This window comes from Protomyctophum bolini, assembly GCF_963924005.1.
Source record: "Protomyctophum bolini genome assembly, chromosome: 8".
Classification (NCBI taxonomy): domain Eukaryota; kingdom Metazoa; phylum Chordata; class Actinopteri; order Myctophiformes; family Myctophidae; genus Protomyctophum; species Protomyctophum bolini.
In genome coordinates this window covers 25,841,464-25,860,853 of record NC_137869.1, presented here as the reverse complement: position 1 = coordinate 25,860,853, position 19,390 = coordinate 25,841,464, and the positions used below count along the sequence as shown (strand labels likewise).

Below are 19,390 nucleotides of genomic sequence, written 5' to 3'. Positions count from 1 at the left end.
AGCTTCACACTCCAATACAAATTAAACTATTTGAATAAAGGTTGTAGGCCTATACACATCAGTGAAATTAACCTAATTGAGAGTGTAGGCTTATAGCAAGCGCACCACAGATCATATACGCTGCTCCTGGGCACGTTCCGGGGGACCACAGGGACCACACAGAGTTGCACCACTCACTTCACACGGGTGTGATTTTTAATGGTAGGCTACTCCAACTTTCAACCCCTGAATTTACCATGATCCACAGTTTATATAATACTCTATTTTTAATATGTTATTTGGATGAACCTATGGACCATAAAAACCTTGAACGATTACTTTTGCAATTTATTTTGGGTCACGCACCTTTTTTTAGCTTAGATTGACTCCACGCCAGCGTTGCCCTGTTGCCTCGGAACCTTTGTTGGTTTTGGTGTTGTTTCCGAGGGATTGAAATTCAGTGAACACGGGCGCTCTGGTGTGTTCAGGTTCAGTGTTGTGATTTTTTTTGATAAGTTGCAGCAGCAAACCATGAAGCAAACGCTCACAGTTGTGTTTTAAAGTTTATAACGGACGTCATGGACTGGTGTCATCATGGCAAAGGCAGCTCGGCGTCTATCTTAAAGCAAGCTCTAGAATACAAAGGTGATTTTAACCTAACATTGCTGTTACACCTGTCAGTCACCTGCTACAAAAAACTTACATCATTGACGGTAACTTACTAGCGTGGTAGCAAGGGCATTGATTTAATAGACCCGTCGAACGTTAATACAGCATTATTAGCAATACATCTTGTCTTATATTGAGATTAAAATATAGAATGTATAGACTTATAGAGTAATAGTAAATAATGATAAAACCATTCCGTTCATGCTTGAGGCAGCACAGAAGGTGTGAGTGACCTACATTGTCATACATTCTTGAAGAGGGTTCATCACTAAGTTTTACCATCAACCAAATGAACCATTCGATTGTATTATCGAGTCTGACTTTTACTTTCGTATTTATGATAAATGCAAATGTACAAATGGCTACCATTTACTATGATTCCACTTTGACACCTGTGATCGTGTTGTACTGTATTGCTTAACCCATTAAGACCTGATGTCTTCTAAACCCTAAACAGTTTTCTGATAAACTTATGTTGTTATATATAGCAGTTATTCTCAAACCTATTCAGGTCAAGGACCCCCCAAATGATATGTAATGTATTTGACCTCTAACCCTGCCTAATTCTTTTTAATAGCCAATGTATAAAATATGGCCAAAATCGACACTATAGATACTTTCCTGGTTTTAATGGCTTATTAACAAATATACTGAAAGTTCAGGATGTTTTGCATTCTTCTCAAGGTATGTATGCATTTCTTTTTTAGATCAATGACTACAGTACGTGGACAACCTTGAACAAGTTTTCATCTTAACAATGGAACTGCTCTGTGCTCGTCTGATCAGGAGCAGACGCTTCTGTAGTACTCTTCTTTCAACACAGCTGACACCACCAAGCTTCCCGGGGAATAAAGCAGGAGGTCAGGCTCTGAAGACACGACTGATCTTGTCTTCAAAAGAACTGCCTAGGATAAGCTGTCAAAGAACTGCGAATGTTATTGAACTTTACTCCTCAAACAGTCCATGTCGAGGACGTTTGTTCTCTGATAAGACTTTGCGGACAGTGTTCTTTCCATTGAGGCCCTGTTGCCCTCTTCCAACACAGTGTGGATATCAGTTCCACACGTCAGGCCCACTGAGGGCTATTCCTGTACCCCTAATATGGTTGGTGCTTAAACCACTGCAGAAGATCGTGGCTGTAATACTTGGAAGGTAATTAAGGCACGTGCAACTGTGTACTACTATTACACCATAGTGTATAGTAGTACACTACACTTATAATATGATGTTACATAAAGACAATATTCTGTATGTACCACATTCCATGAGTTTAAAGGTTTTGCTTTTTTAGCAATACAAGATAACACAACAAAGTGTAACAGCTGACAATGGCTGTCTGCAGACAATGTAAAAACAATAGGGTTAGTGGTCACTAAAAATTCTGTAGAAAGTTCTGAATGTGTTCTGTACATTTTCGGACCATCCGACCATAGTATATGAAGGCCACACTCATGTTTCTATTGAGCACAACTGCCCATAATATTCTAGAGAGAAAAATAATATGCCTTCTTTGGGTGTGACACTTCACACACTGAAGAAGGTGTCGCAAGCCGACACATGTTGGTGTTTCTTAATGTCTGGACTTTTATCTAGAAAATCCACCTGGACCTGGATTTGTTTTTATGCCCTTTTGGCATATTTTCTCTATTGAACATTATTCCCTTCCATGAGCACCGGTGAGTGATACCAGTAGCGCTCCTGTAACCTTTTTTTCCCTCACTGTTCAATGGCCATTCATAGAGATATTTGGCAGTTCTGTGATAATAAGTATGAGTAACAAATAATATGTTGTGGATGAATGTTGTGGGTAACTTATTATATAGCTGCATAATATTAGAAGTAACTAACCAAATTGCTTATCCTTCATAATGATAAACTCACATTGTGCAGAGCAACACAAGGCCACATCTGTTGAATAGTAACAATATTAGACAGTTTGTTTCGCGATGCAACTAGACAACCTCTTTACACAAGTATTTAGATTTAGATTTTGACACCCACAAACCACAAAGGAGAGGCAAGAAAATCTCCCGACACTGGCAAGCAAGGCCCTTTCAAATGTGTTGAAATCTGTGGTCTCTCTTGCCCAACATCTAGGGAGGCCCCACAGTGCTGAAACCATTATGATCTCTGCTAGGTGGAAACCAAACCTCATTATGTCAAAGTGTTACTTTTCAGGATTCAAATTCAAAACCATCAAATGTAGCAATGTGGATCTGCTAGTTTTGATGCTTTTATGTGTGTACTATCATCAAGTAGGCTGCTAGTTTTACGAGAAAGATTTTTGATACAGTGTTTTTCTTCTCTGCCTACTGCCAACAGGAGCATCAGGAAGTGGTGGGCAGCCCTACCGCCCAACAAGCGGCAGCTTCTGCGCGAGGCGGCCTGGCGGCGTCGATGGCACCTGGTGGCTGCCGGCTCGCTGCTTCTACTGATCCTCGCTCTGTTCTGCCTCACCCACCTGGACGAGTCCCCGCTGACAGGACGCATGCGCCTCCTGGTGTTCAGCAGAGAGAATTACATGGAGCTGGCTGGACTGACGTCAAAGGCGGTAAGAAGAGGAGTTGTTTTTAGAGAGGACCAAGAGTCAACTTTACTGTCACAATGACGTCACTGGTTTAACAGGTGTAATGAAGACCAAGTTCTGTCATTTTGATGTTTTTTCAGAAAGGGAGAAGAAAGCAAACATTAAAAGAGCTTATGAAAGACAACAATCCATACACCAAAAGAAAAGAGATGATGGATAAAGTCCTCAAATTATTAGTATTCACTTGCCAGTTCCATAGAGGCCAGCATGTCTTTCTCTTGGCTAGAATACACCGTCGCTGTCAGGCGGAAACCTCGTCTCCTTTCTTTAACGTTTGGTGTTTTTTCATAAGTTAATGCTACTTGATCATACTACAGCAAAAGTAGCAAATCTGCAAGCTCAAAATGCATCACTTCGCACTGCGTTTTGACCCTTTTGTGCTTGTATATCCGCTACTTTTGCTGTTTTTTTTGTATGATTGTATGACTGTGTCGTGCACTGAAAATAATCCACAAGCTCACAATCTTTCACAATGTGTCACAGATGTGATCTTGGGGATCTGTTGTTTTCATGGCATAAATGATGCATTTGTGGACTGGACAGATGGACGAAGGGTGATGGTTGGCCACATTTTCTTCCATTTGTGGCTTTTACTTATATTCTATGTTATCATGCTGGTGTTCTATCAAGACAGATTATTCAATACATTGGAAAATAAATAAATAATATGTATATATTCTAACAATATGGGTTCCCCCAGGTTGCACGAGTGGTAACACATATTATGGTGTATGTTTCAGTACATGGAGGAATACGAGGAGCGCCTGCTTCCGCAGACAGACCCCCGTCACCAGGTAGTGGAGCGGCTGGTTAGCCACCTGTCTGAGAGGAACAAGGAGATCCCTGAAGTGGCCTCCGTTCCCTGGAGCGTCCACGTAGTTCAGGATCCCACCCGCAATGCCTTTGTCCTGCCTGTGAGTCAGAGATGCATTTGTTATCATATTTCTATATAATGGGAGAGAGATATCTTGTCCTAAGTGGCTTTTTAATTCATAGAGAAGGAATGTCAGTTGCATTGGAGAATGACTCTCCATAACTGATTCAGTATTCTTTTTGTGGTGTATCTTGGTATATGTCTATTTTGTGAGTGTTTTGTAAGCCCGTGCGGGCTGCCCATCTTGTGGTGCAGGACACTATAATAAAAAACCCATACAAGGAAGAGGAAGTAAGTCAATCCATGGGTGTTTCGTGCAAAAATCGTTTTTCAAAAGTTGAATTGAATGGTATGCATGGCAATACAGCACGTGTCATTGGCTCCCTTGGCAAAGTAGGGTTCTTAACGACCTATTTTATTATTTTTGGTCTCTGCCTTATCCTGATCTGGAATGCTATTAGACCCAGCCTGGGTGTGCTTCTCCTGTCTTCTCTATAGAATGGGAAGGTGTTTGTGTTTACGGGGATGCTGGAAGCAGTGGCAGACGTTCACCAGCTCGCCATCCTCCTGGGACACGAGATGGCTCACGCAATCATGGGTCACGCTGTGAGTACAAACGCACCCACGCCTGTGTGCCATGGTTTCCATGGCTGAATCATACATTGTCTGGCAGAAACCTCTTATCTGCATATTTGAATATAAATATGTTTTTTGGTAAATTAATGCCCTACCTGATCATACTACAGTATCACACAAAAGTACGGCCCTGTGCCTCCAATGGTCCCTCCGAGCCTGTGTCTGGCCCGGGGCACCCTAAGAACAGTTTCCACCCGACAGAGACGATATCAAACTGTTAAAGGCTTTCCTTGGCTTTTTGAGAGGCGAGCTATCATCACCAGCAGGGTGAGAAGAGTAATTAGAATTAATGAAGATAGTATGTAGGTGGTATACTTACTGGATTTTTGGTCTGTCTCTAGAGTCTAGATATGCCAGTATTAACCCACCTCCATATCCACTCTCCGCTGTCTGTCTCTGCTAGAAAAGCAGACATTTTAATCACCACAAGCAAGGAGCTTGCCAGCAAAGCTTCATAGCAATATTCTCCAAAATAACATGATGTCCATGTCTTAGAGTTCCAAAAAGAGAAGAAAATGACCATCCATGCAGCATAACCAAAGCCTTCTGAAGCCAAATGACTGTGCTTTCATGTTCTGCTGGATGAGAATGCAAAATCTGCCCCAAATGTTTACAGTCCTACGCTGAGGACTATGTCACATAAATGGAGAGAGCTCTTTGAAACTGGCCGGATGTGCACAAGCGTGATGGTTGTTGTTGTTGTTGAAAATAGCAGCTGTAGTGAATGCTTGTACGTAGTAAACTTGAGGTTATTTTAAGGGTCATTAGTAGGAACTTTGTTTTATCTTTTTTAAACGGTCAAAAATGTTTCATAGTGTGATTTGCAGGAGATAAATTAACTGTCTTAAGATCTTTGGTAATAGTTGGCATTACATTATTATATTGCAGTAAAATGTGGGCGGACAGACATCCCCTCTAATCCTCTGCTATGGCTGTAAGTAACGTGGCTGACCCATGGCACTCTGCTCCCTTTATCCATTCACTAATCAGATTGCAGTTATTATTATTGTTTTTTTTTTACACCAGCTATACAAATTTATCTTGTGCTGAGAAAGTGTTTAAGAGTCTAATTAAGTTTTGGGGTTATTTGAGAGTTTAAAAAAACATCCTCTGAAGATAATGTGGAGGAGGATTTTCATTAGACGAAGGGAATAAGCATTGATGGCCTGCATAGGACCCAGTAGGTTAGCTCTATTGGATTGGGAATAAGCATTGATGGCCTGCATAGGACCCAGTAGGTTAGCTCTATTGGATTGGACCAGCATAGGACCCAGTAGGTTAGCTCTATTGGATTGCTTGTTTAAAAGCTCCCAAATCTATGTTTCGCCATTAAAAAGTTCTGCTGCAATAAATGGGAACAATCAATATGTTCCTTCTGCCTCTGCCTGCCCCTGTTTCACATCTACAAAAGAAACGTCTTGCCTCTCTCGTAATTATGGTGCATTTATACAGTGCCTTTATCCAAAGTTCTTGCATACTTGTACAACATTCACCATGATATATTCACAAACCAATGGCCAAACCAGTGGGAGCCAGGCATCAAACCTTGCTAAAAAAAATGACCTTGTATAACGATGATGAAGTAGGGCATTAATTTACCTAATAATATAACGAAATTAAATATAAAGATTTCCCTCTTTTTAAATATACATCTTCTCTCCCTCTACATTTTAGATTTTAACTATTTTGCTATACTTGGCTATTCAAACATTGCAGATCTACAAGTGATGGCCCATCACTTCGTGCCGCGCTATGTAGATCTGCTATTTTAGAAAAATCATGAAAATTGGTGCATCTCTAAATATATATTCCCCCCCCCCACACACACACAATCCAGGCAGAACAGGCCAGCCTGTCTCACATGGTGGACTTCCTGTCTGTCATCCTGTTGACCACCATCTGGGCTGTCTGTCCTCGGGACAGCTTGGCCGTGCTGGGACACTGGATCCAGAACAAACTGGTCGAGGTGGGACACACTCACTGCACGCACGAACACGCCACACGCACACACAGACATATAAAATAGAAAAGAAAAACGAGCCCACTTGGTCCGTATAATGCAGTTTGCAAAGATTCGCAATAAGAAAATAATAGCCAGCACTCATAGTCCTTTTTGCGTCTATGTATGCTGTCTGTGTATTCCATGAATAAGAACTACCAGAAGGACTTCAGAGTGCTGGATATTATTTTCTTATCACTATATATATATATATATATATATATATATATATATATATATATATATTGTTGTTTTTGCACATTGCAATTCAACAAGGTTTGTTGAATTGCAATGTGCAATGTCACTCATTACTCATACAGCTACAAGCAGCAAAATGCAAGTGTGGTAACATCTGCAATGCTGTGTAACGTCAACAACAATAATCAAGCTAAGATAGTAAGACAAGAAAAAGACTCACGAAGAATTACTATAGCAGCATTACCAACATCAACATAAAAACAATAAGACAAGAAAACACGTCCTAAGGTTTAACTTGTACGTATACTGTATATGCTCACCTCCCTCTCACCACATCCTCTGTCTCCCTCTCTCCTCGGTTCAGTTGATGTTCAGTCGTCCTTATAGCAGGAAGCTGGAGTCTGAAGCTGACCAAGTTGGATTACAGCTAGCTGCTAAGGTATCCTAACAACATCACCACCAGCATCACCATCTCAGGATCATCAGTGTTGCATAATATGATCTCATAGTGCTGAGGGTTCTCATTTTGGGGACTGCTGGGTGGGGAATCACAGATTTGTATTGAAGGGATAACCCCTCATTTCCAAAGGGGTCCCATAAGCATAAAACATGAACAACAGACATATATGCATACTGTACAAGTATACAGACACATTCATACACAGATGGCTTGCTCACCCTCTCCCACCCACCCCACCTACAAACCACCACACCACCATAAACTGTTAAACAACAGAAGAGAAAGTACATCATATGCCTACACGTACAGTCAATAAAGAAGCATAGACAAGTTGTATTAAGATGTGCAAGTCCTGAAGTGACGAGCAGCAACAGAATATTCCTCAAATTCTGGGTGTCTCAAAATAAAGCAGACTACAGGGTTTGGGAGTTTGAGATTGAATCTCAAAACTGTAGTTTTTCTACAAGCCACTAGGGTGCACTAGTGGCCTGTAGACAAAAGAACACTCAGGAATTGTCAGTGAAGTAAAGGGCTTCTGCTCTGCATGGAATAGGAGTTCACAATGTGGGTGTGCATGTGTGCTGGTACACACAATTGTACATATAGTTGCTGTCAAGTAGAAACCTTGTATCCATAGTTCTCATAAATCACTGCTCTACTTCAATTCAAATAAGCCTTATTGGCATGAGAAAACATATGTTTACATTGCCAAAGCAAGTGTCAAAATATTAGAAAAACTGATTAAATTGGCGAAGTATTAGTTGGAGGGGATTTGTTCATTCATCCGTGTAGGGCTACACAGGCAGTTTGGACATCAGCCAAGAAGTCGTATCGCCGTTGGAGGGGGTACAGCATTATGTAAACGGTGTATACAAATTGTTTTGAAACAAATAGCAGTAATCTTTTGCAGTCACTTTGGGACAAATCTAGCATTTCTTTTCTCAAGACTATTTAAATAGTATACAAAACATCCTCAGATTTAAGATTTGTTTAAAGGTAGCAGCTGTGTTTACATGTGCAGCAGGTCTAACGGTCTACTTGGTACAGATAGTAGTAATGGTTGTGTCCATTGGCTAACCTCCTTTTATCGCAGCAGTTCAAAAACCTTGCTGCTGTGTTTGCACATTGTTGTATTTTTTGTCGTTGGTCATGTTTTCAAACTCACTTTGGGTGTGTGTAATCTGTGGGAAGTATGTGTCTCATACAACAGTGTCGGCCAAAGTAGTGAAAATAGCAGATCTATTTACATTTTTATTTTAAAAAATGAAAATAACTGATCTACAAGCTGTGTATGTGTGTGTGCCCTCCATAGGCGTGCGCTGACGTGCGAGCAGGCCCAGTGTTCTGGCAGCAGATCGAGCTCTCAGACAAGCTGAGTGGAGAGCCCACCATCCCAGAGTGGCTGTCCACACACCCCTCACACAGGAACAGAGTCACACAGCTGGACCGCCTTGTGCCCAAGGTACTGTACTGTACTGTACACAACTACACACTCAGGGTCATTTGGAAAGAGAGAGCGAGTGCATTTTCTGGAAACGGCATCAGCCGCGGCAGGCCGGTAGTGTTTCTCGATGGCATCATACCGTCCAACACTCTACCCCAAACCCTAAACCTAACCCTAACCGCAAGCACGCGCAACGCATGGCATCAGCCGCAGAACACCCGTGGCGAGCGACAGTGTTTCTCGCCGGCATCAGTCCGACACTCAAACCCCAAACATTTACCTTAACCCTAACCACAAGCACGATGCAACACATGTCAGACCAACGCACAGTGTCATAATCCCCCCAGTTTCCCCGGCAGATGGCGCCCCTTCTCCCGGCAGCGCCACGGTAGCTGTTACCGGCAGTTCCAGCGCCTAGAGCGTGGCTGCCGAACGAATGGACAGTGCAGCTGTCATAATCCATCCAGTCGCTGGGAGGAGGGCCAGAAATGTCATATAAGCAAAAGGTCAAAGCCTCAATCTGTGATTTCTTCAATTGGTTGGCTGTATGTACGTTAGAGCAGCAACAGCTTAGAATGATAATACTACATTACATTTTCACACACACACACACACACACACACACACACACACACACACACACACACACACACACACACATACACACGTGAATGCACAGTCACAGGGCACACATTTGCTTGGTCCAATAGCGCTATGGACAGAGTACACTTGTATTTCATATACGTGCGCACGCACACAAACGCAATTGAGAGCGAAATAAAGTGCAGCTCTGTATGGATTGAGTGTGTAAAGATGCCAGCTGTTTTCCAACACTAGGAATTGTACAGGCAAATATACAGTGTCTATTATGCCATGTTGTATGTACATACATATCCATCCATCCACCCCTCCCTCCATCCCTCCCTCGTGGGCCTTCAGCTCACATGCACATATACAAGTACGCTTCTGACTTCGGTTGGCAGACTTCCATATCAGATTGCAATAAAAACAAGGGTGAAGTTGACTTGTAATGGTACTGGTACTGTTACTACTGTAATGGTTTTGATGAATAATATGTATAATGACAAGCCACTGTTGACTTACTCGAGCATAATAGACACTTGTATTTATGAAATGATAAGAAATAACAGGAAAATGCATAGCTATGGTCAGTGATTGCCAATCATGCTTGTCATGTAAAGTCTCTCCCAAAGTCAGTCATGATGATGTGACATTTGTATAATGTTGGCTTTTGGCAATTTAAGTACATTTTCCCTATTAACATAACATAATATATAATAGTATGACATCAAACACCAGTTAAATGCTCCAATTGTCAAAAGACAGCTGTTGTATTGGGGACCCGCTAAACTTCCCTACCCACTCAAAATCCACCTGTGGGACCTGTGAACTCACTACATTGAGAACATCACTGTAAAGTCAACTTTGATCATAATATATTAAGAGTCTGCGTGCATGTGCGTGTTTATGTGAGAATGCAAGGTAGGGAGATATAACAGGATAAGTGGTGTTTGTGTGTGTGTGTGTGTGTGTGTGTGTGTGTGTGTGTTTAACCTTGAGTATGAGTAGAACTGTTGGAACAGCATTCTGCTCTCGCCATCAGTGAGTCAGAGCAGGACATAGGAACAGATGGGTAAGCCACTAATTGTCCATCAGGTGCGGGTGTGTGCGTGCGTGTGCGTGCGTGCACGCACGTGTGCTGTCTGTATGTCTCCTATTGAATCCCTACGTGGCAGATTAACCTCCAGTAGCCGTCATTGAAGAGGCCGACGGGCTGTGGCCACAGGCAATGAAGTGGGGATGACTGCTGTTAAGGGATCCATCAGTCTAGTATATTGCATGTGTGCAATGTTTATATCTTTATGTGCGTGTGTGTGCCCCGTGCCCGCGGGGAAAACGGGTGGTACTGGTGTCACACCCAACATGGTAACGAATCGATCCATTCCTTCATAAGTGCCATTTATACTTGGTTTATACGACCTGCAGCAGATCTTCGAGCTCACAATGCATCGCAGCATGTGGTAAGCTTGTAGATCTGCTGTCTGCTCTATAGGTTATATATCTGCCGTACCTGGCTTTAGCTGAAGCAGAAGGACACTCGGGCTCCTTTAGATTACACTCGCAATCCTGCAAAGTACTCATGGAGGATTGTGGAAGTGGGATGCGAGTTGAGGGAGTGTGAAGGAGTACCTTTTTGGACTATTTTTTTGATAGATGTGCGTGTCTGTGTAAGAAGTTGAGCTGTGAGTGCCTGCTAGTCCTCATGACTGCTGTGAGATTATATCCATCTTTCTCTGTCTCTCATCATCATCCCCAGTGCACTCTGTTTCTTGGCCTCGGTCTTCTCATCTGTAATCGCTGTCGTCTGTAGGCTCTGGAGTTGAGGGAGAGCTGTGGCTGTCCTGCTCTCCCTGCGACAGACCCCCGCGCTGTCTTCGCCGAGAGTGTCCGCCTATTGCTGGAGAACGCTAAGGGCCACGAGAGGGAGGGGGACACGGGGACTGACAACAACACCCACCCCGGGCGACTTGCTGTCCACGGCCTGGGGGCTGTGGACCCGGCAGCAGCCACACCTCAGGCCCTAGTAAGCCCAAGCCCCATCCCCTGTGCTGGGGGAGGACAGACCTCCTCACAGTGTGCTCAGCCCTGCCTCACGGTGGTCTTGGATCCTCCAGATGCATCCAGCTGCTGACTGACTGGGTGACTGATGTCGACGCTGTCGGGGGTCCGTGGCTAAATACATATTACCGTAGTTTGGGGGTCCTTGACGTGAAACACTTTGAGAACCACCGTTAGTATGTTAGTTGTGATTCTGACTGATGGAAAGAAGTCTGTTTCCGTTACATGTCAAGTCTGCTGCAATACGACTACTGACGACTGACTGCTGTGTGTGTGTGTGGGGTACGTGTGGGTGTGTGTGAGATGAGGCACTTGCTGTTGGTTGCCGAGTGAATACAAAGAAGCCACATGTTGATAATTAGACAACCTCAAATGGGGACATGCCGGATTCATTAGTGAAGATTCCATACATTGCTACATTAGCATACATTCTTCATTAAAAGACAAGCGTAAGCACTTCGATCAATGACTTGAGTAAAAGTATCAATACACCACAATATAGAAATACTCTGTTACTCTGTTAAGTAAGAGTCTGCTATTCAGTAAAAGTACAAAAGTATTGTCATCAAAACATACTTAAAGTACTCATTATGCAGAATGTATAGAAATCATTTGAAAATAGCAGATCTACAAGCGTTGTGTGCTTGTAGATCTGCTATTTTCAAATAAATCCTGCTATTTTCAAATAGCCAAAATATTGTGCTGATTTGCGGAAGTGCTTAATGTATGTTTTTTTTCTAAATCTACCAAGTAACTAGTAACTAAATGTTTCAAATAATTTGAGTGAAGTAAAAAGTACAATATTTGCTCTATGTAAGATGTAGTGGAGTAACACTAATGTAAAAATTACCTCAAAATTGTACATTTACTTTACACCATGTGATCAGTTCTCAATGACAATCAGAAGGACATACTGTATACTGTAACTCTGACTTCCACTTTTAAGACACATTCAATCTATGGTTTAGTTATTCCCTTTCTTTTGCCTTTGAATCTTAATCCTGAAAAGTAACAGTTTTGGACATGAGGTTTCCACATGACAGAGATGAACTAGGGGGACTACTGTACATGTGTGTTGATCTACAAGCTCACAGCGTTGTGAGCTTGTAGATAAGGTATGTTTGTCAAAAGTTTGGTGTAGAGGGGGAAAAAAAACTGCCAACGTCCAGAGCCAAAGGTCAAGTCTAGCAAGTATTGACAGTGAATTGGTTAAATGTCTGAAAATATACTTTAATATGTGTAACAAACGTGAAAATGAATTGACACGACACTGATGACAGCGCTGTCAAACAAGTCCATAAAGCTACCTATGAAAAGGTTTAATCTGCAACACTTTTCTATACAATATAGTGGGGGTCCCGTCCCTGTTTCATCTCTGTCTGCGATCCTCTAGTCTAGTGACATTTCAAATAAGGAGCCCTTGGCCTGATTTTTTTTGAAAACCCCTGATTTAGAATGATCTGATGTGATTATTTTAAACATGATGCCCATGCCATTATAGGGGAACATGGGCTTGAATGGAAAGTTTTAAATGTGTTAAAAATAAACGCGTTATGGGAATAATGGCAGATCTACAAGCTTGTACGTACAGTATGTCATTGTCGCTATTTGTTGTGCAACAAAGTAAATATAGGGCTTAAGTGGGTTAAGCGATAATGCAATACACAGGCAGGACCGTGCTGCTATATGGTGAGATACTGATATTAGTGTGCTGTGGTTGTAGGTCATAGTTCAGCATACCAGTCCCCGTATCTCAAGGCGTAGCGCAACCTTGAGTCTATTACCGCCGTTATACCACTTTAATTATTCATATTTACGATTAGAAAATCAAAACTACATTCATGCTAATAGCGGCTGGTGGCTGTTGCTAGGCTACAGGTGAGATAAGGTGGATGCATTCGGAGTAGTGCTACATGGGGAGATAGTGGCATGCGTTTGCCATTCTCAATCGGTGTGAGGTTCCTATAATAACCATGTTATACAAAATATGTTTCTTAAAGCAGTGGTTCTCAAACTTTTTCATGTCAGTTAAAAATATATTCAAAATGATTCAAAGTTAAAGATTTGATATTTTTAACACATTTTGGAGATTGCAGATCTACCACCTCACTGCGTGAACACCGCTAGACCTTGTGAGCTTGTAGATTGGCTATTTTCAAATGGCCAAAGTATGAAATAGAAATGTTATGCTATATCAGCAAATGTTGCTGGGGAAACCGCTCAAGCTTGGGAACCACTGATCTAAAGGATACCTGCTTTCATAAGATGCATATCGCTGCTGACAGGCATAAACCAGTTATGTCCAAAATATTAACTTCGGGAAATGAAAAGAGATATCCATCCACTGCTTCATTAAAGTTTGTATGGTGACTTTATACATTGTCGGGTAGGCTACTTGAATGTTCAGCTCAAGTGGATTTGGGAGATTTTTGACCATGATTACTTTTTTTGTTTTACTTCATTCTAGAGCGAGCCAGGCAGGAAAAGTGAGAGTGAAAGTGGGGAGCGAGGGGAGGGGAGGCGGGCTCATAGGTGGGTGTACCAATAGGAAGTCGGCGTGGGTTTCCAGCGTTAGTTTGTTCCGCCCCTCTATGCACAGAAAAGCATGGGGCTCTCTCAGGCTAATGAACATGTAGATCTGCATAACTACCGTAGGTGCCGCTGCTATTTTGGTACATTTTAGACAATATCAATATATATATTTTTACATAAATATTATTTCTAGGGGTCCCTTTTCAAATGGTGGTCCATGTGCTAATATGTGTCAATTTGGGCGGGGTCCTTGGCATGAAAAAGTTTGAAAACCACTGTGTGTAGACGGCTTGTTCTTTGCGCAAGCTCTGCTGCCACAGTGACAGAGCCTTTTATGAAAGTAATCATGTTGATTCTGTATTGTGTCAGCAGAATGGTGCTCTGCTCTGAAAGTGACAACCACAATAAATGGCTTTTTGGATAGTAAATTGTTTCTGGTGGCAGTTTTTCAATGCAAGATAGTTGACATTATTTTGTTCTCTTTCCTAACCACAGGACAGGAGGGTTGAGTCATGAACCACTGAGCAGTTTAAAAGTGTGTAGTAAGTAAGAACACAACTTTCAGAGAAAGACATAGGGTCCCCTGTGTGTGTGTGTGTGTGTGTGTGTGTGTGTGTGTGTGTGTGTGTGTGTCATTTAATGACAAGTTCGGATAAGTATAAGTCTCAATTGGGTGGCTGTGTAATGGCGTTTTATTGGACAGTTAACAGCAGTTCTTACCGGATAGCTATGTAGCAGATTTTAATTGGAGGGGCTTAATGGCGATTCTGAATAGATTCCTTCATACTGGCAATTGTGATTGCATGGCTTTGTAACTGACTCCGATTGGACGGCTTTACATTTTGTAAATTGTGAAGCAGATTCTGTTTGGAGTTTGGGCGGTAATGGTAAACAACTTAAACCCTCTATTCTTAGTCAAACGGACCTGAGTTAACTTACAACTGTACCATGGTTTATTTTCCTTAGATTTGCAAGTGTTGGCTAAGGTTCCCTGCAGAACAGGGACACAGGTGTTCGAGTGATTCATATTGTAACTTGTAAGTGATTCAGTGCGTTTATGACTGCTTTGTATCAATACTTCTGATTGGACGTGTTAATAAGCCTGAGTCCGAGTGGAAGGTACAATTCTGATTGTATCTTCCATTAGAAGCTGCTCGGGGGAAGCAGCACAAACCTTTGGTCTTTTTATCACTCCCTCACATATCCAGCCCGGTAAATAAAGGCTGGGTATGTGATATTATTGTAAGATAACATGGCCTGTCTCTTCTTCTGTTGAAGGCAGAAGAAACTCATTAGCATGTGGGAGATTGCACTTCACCCATTTTCAAGCTTATCTTCATATAATTGGCCCTCACTGATGCTCATTATAAGATGGTACCAAGTACCACTCGTTCTGCGTCTCAGAGGTGGGCTGTGGATATTTCACAAAACTACCTATACCAATGACATCATCGGTTGTGATTCCAAGCTAAATGGGAACTACAGCCTTTGTCTTCCTAGAGAGTTTGCACGCTGAAATAGAAGCCATTGTTCTGGCATCAATAAAAAATAATCTGGTTTTTGAAATTACCACCGATTATTTCATCAGTGGTAACTGTCCACAGTCCAGCTCTGAAACGGAGAAGTTTGACATAAATGGTACCGACTTATGCTTAGTTGAGCATTAGTGAGCACGGAGGACCAATTATATGAAGATAAGGTCGAAAATGGGAGAAGTGCCTCTTGAAGAACATCAAGCGGCCGAGAGGCCGCCCAGTTAGACGAAGGTGAGGGAGACTAACAAAGAAAGGGAGATGAATGAAGGTAATTATCTTACCAATCGCAAGAAGTGCATTTGGTAGTTTCTCCTTCATAGCAGGCAGGCCACTCCATTCACTCCATTAGATATGAGTTTTCCCTATTCTGGGGGGAACATAGCCGTAGTGCAATGTTGTGAGCTTGTATTTTTGGTGAAGGGGGGAAATTAATGGACGGCACAGAGGATATAACAGTTCTTTAAGTGCACTCTTTCACAATACAGAGGCAGATTCTATACCACTTTTGGCATTATAGGCACATTTTTATTTTATTTATTTTATTTCTGTATCTGTCTTTACTTCAGTGATTCTTGCAGAACTCTGCCTCGCCTCGTTCCTGACTGCATAACTGTCGTGCCAATAATCAAGGTAAAGCACATCCTCGTGCTACTGTGAAAGTGCACCATTTATTGAGATCCTCCGGCTTAACTGTTTGCAGGTACACACACAGCCATTGTACACAGAAAACAACAAGACTGAAAACAGTAGGGTGCACAGAAGTACAGTACACACTGTACAGGCACAACTGCAAACGCCCACAATGGTGAAAGCAGCAGGCAACGACACAACCCACTATTCTAGATTCTGTTTGGCCAACAAAATGCCTCCCGCAGAGCGCTGGGGAGCAGCCAAACGGGCAGGCAGGGAGGAAAACAACACATCTGCTGAGTAGGAGGCTGACTGATGTCTGCAGTCTGTCTACCCTCTGACCTCCCGGAGGAGACTTCGCTCAAAGTGGCTCATACACCATTCCATTTCCTGGATCAGCCCCTGACACTCACTCTCACTCACACACTTACTTTGCATTACTATACTTGTGAGGACATCAACGTTTTAGGACGGTCATTTTATGAACGACACATTTATTTTTAGGGCCATATATTGGTATCTTTATCTGTTGTTGATAAGCATACGTTGTGCGTTTGGCTATGTTGGTGTGTTGGTTATCTGCAGGCTAGATTCTGAACATAGATTCTGAACATTTATGTCTTGTATTAAAGGTGTATTTGTTTCCCTGGCACAAAAGGGGGAAATAAAAAAACTAAATTAACAATAAACATATATCAGTACTAAATTGTTATTTTAATCATCGGTATCGGCTAAGAATTTCCATATCGGATTTTCTTTCCCATTATGAACCCTAGCACAAAAGCCGGAAATAGCCGATCTACAACGTGCCTGTGATGCGTTGTGAACCCTAAACCTGAACCTGTCTAATCTAAATGTCTAATCCTAACCATAACGCCCCAAATAAGTTTAACCATTTATTTTGTGAGGACCAGGAAATTGGTCCAAATCCTAGTCCTATACATTTGGCCCTCCCAAGTATAGTGATGCACACACACACACACACACGAGGGATGTGTGTGTGCGCGTATGTGCGTGTGTTGTAGTAGTTCCCCTGAGCATTAATTATACATGTGGCATGTGGGTGTCTAATTGAAATGAATATTTTACTGCTTTTAATCACTGCCATCGCCAGAGTGATGGAGCATCTGGCTGCGTTACCTGGGCAATTAAAGATGCACACACACACACACCTGCGTGCGCACACACACATGTATGCATGCGCACCTGCACAAATCTCAGAGGTAGTAACTGTATGGGGTATGAGATCGAACCCATACGGATAACAAAGCAATAAATCGCTGTCGGGTGACTTTGAATTTGAATCCTGAAAAGTAACAGTTTTGGACATGAAGTTTCTCCCCCGAGACGAGTAGTATTTTTAAACGTTTTTTTTTTCTTTTTCTTTTTTGGCTTTCACCTTTTTATTTTATATTTGTTATGGAGGGACAGACAGTAGACTGACAGGAAATGGGGGGTGACATGCAGTAAAGGGAGTGGAACCCGCGGCACACTGCCAGACTGGATTACCAGCCAAGGCGCCTGGACCGCTGAGCCACGGCCCAGGCCGAGGAGTAGTATTTTAATGGAACATAACTTAAGGGAACTACGACATTAGAAAGACAAATATTATATGGTTAAATATTACAACAATGATTGCCTGTCTCTGGTTTGACTAGCAGAGGACAGATGAAAGGTCTTGTGATGCGTTTGGTCTGGTGGCTGGGGCAGGAATCATTTTGTCCACAGGGGATGAGCAACACATGCTGTTGCCCAGGGGTAGGCAGAGTTGGCACAGGGGAGGGTGATCACTGGCATACGTCTGATGGAAGATTCTTCTTTTAAAAAAGGATATATATATATTTAAATGTAGTCAATTAAATTAAGTCCCCTCACATCCATATGCAAATTACATCCTGCACATAATTCTACATTCATTATAACTCTGAACTCTCATTGGGACAGTGGGGAGAGAGTGATCATTACAATGTCCTGATGTGAAAGAAAATATTTGTAATGTGGTATCATAGTTCATTATGGGCATATGGCACGCTGAGTCGCTGACTAACAATGTGTCGTATGTGAGCTTGTAGATCAGCTATTTTCAAATGGCCAAAATGTATATATGGGGCTGAAGTGGTTAAGTACAGTATTCAGTTACTTCCCACCACTGGGTTTATGATGAGTTGTGTGTGGCAGTCGAACGCCTGATCCCCAAGAGAGCCATACATTGTTGTCTGCTGTATATTTGCTGTTGTTTTTCTGAGGGTCAGACATTTCATCAAATGAACACGCTGAGTAGGACTATAGTCCTCAGGGACTTTGTTCAGAGGCTGTCAATCACAATGAAATAATGGATAGTGGAAATAATGTTTATTTTTAATTGTTTTGCTGGAGGCCCCCCCCCCCCCAGAGATTGGGATCCCAGCTCAGTGAAAAAGAGAGCAATGAAGGTCGTAGGTCAGGGCGGGGTATGTCAGTATTTAATGAAGGTCGTAGGTCAGGGCGGGGTATGTCAGTATTTATGAAGGTCGTAGGTCAGGGCGGGGTATGTCAGTATTCAATGAAGGTCGTAGGTCAGGGCGGGGTATGTCAGTATTTGAATGAAGGTCGTAGGTCAGGGCGGGGTATGAAGGTCGTAGGTCAGGGCGGGGTATGAAGGTCATAGTTCAGGGCGGGGTATGTCAGTATTTCAATGAAGGTCGTAGGTCAGGGCGGGGTATGTCAGTATTTCCCATCCAACACCAATCATGGAAAAAAGTACTCAATTGTTTTACTTAAGTAATGGTATCAATACTGCAACGTAGAAATACTCTGTTGCAAGTAAAAGTCCGGAATTCAAAATGTAAATATGCAAAAGTATTTGTGTCGGTGAGTAGTTACGTCGTTTTGTTTATTTTGGGGGAATTGTAAACCCTCACACACAGTGGGAAAAGCTGCTAGTGAGCAGTGGATGAGACTCCAGCAGGGCGTCAGTGAAAAGAGACTCGCTGTCCAGGGCTATGTCTTCTCATAATGGTATTAGATATTGAGATGTTACCACAGTCCCTTTTCTCTTGGCTGCATTGATTCCCATCCTCACAGTGGAGTCGCATTAATATTAACCACGTCTGATACAAGACAGTCTCTCTGCCTCTCTCTATTCAAACTTCCCCACCCCAATCGGCCCACCTGTCTCCCCTTTTGGCCCGAGTGAAGTCTCAATAATCAACTGGTGCCTCAATCACT

At 42.4% G+C, this 19,390-nt stretch overlaps 1 protein-coding gene across 2 annotated transcripts; it reads left to right on the top strand.

Moving 5' to 3' along the window:
• Window positions 1–478: 478 nt before the first annotated feature.
• Window positions 479–13,883, top strand: oma1 (OMA1 zinc metallopeptidase). 2 transcript variants are annotated; one of them, XM_080769931.1, is made up of 10 exons: window positions 479–624; window positions 1,356–1,800; window positions 2,971–3,199; window positions 3,976–4,149; window positions 4,608–4,715; window positions 6,583–6,711; window positions 7,307–7,381; window positions 8,715–8,864; window positions 11,239–12,085; window positions 12,276–13,883. In XM_080769931.1, the coding sequence occupies exons 2-9, from the start codon at window positions 1,406–1,408 to the stop codon at window positions 11,557–11,559; spliced, it is 1,581 nt and encodes a 526-aa protein (XP_080626057.1). In that variant the 5' UTR covers window positions 479–624; window positions 1,356–1,405; the 3' UTR covers window positions 11,560–12,085; window positions 12,276–13,883. The 2 variants fall into 2 exon arrangements, with proteins under 2 accessions (XP_080626057.1, XP_080626058.1); XM_080769932.1 differs by lacking the exon at window positions 12,276–13,883 and having other exon boundaries at window positions 11,185–11,309.
• Window positions 13,884–19,390: the final 5,507 nt, after the last annotated feature.

Excerpts from the sequence above, each read along its gene's own strand:
- oma1 (XM_080769931.1), top strand. The coding sequence starts at position 1,406 with ATGGAACTGCTCTGTGCTCGTCTGATCAGGAGCAGACGCTTCTGTAGT. Across the intron at positions 4,716-6,582 it reads ACGCAATCATGGGTCACGCT|GCAGAACAGGCCAGCCTGTC; the intron begins GTGAGTACAAAC and ends CACACAATCCAG. Across the intron at positions 8,865-11,238 it reads TGGACCGCCTTGTGCCCAAG|GCTCTGGAGTTGAGGGAGAG; the intron begins GTACTGTACTGT and ends TGTCGTCTGTAG.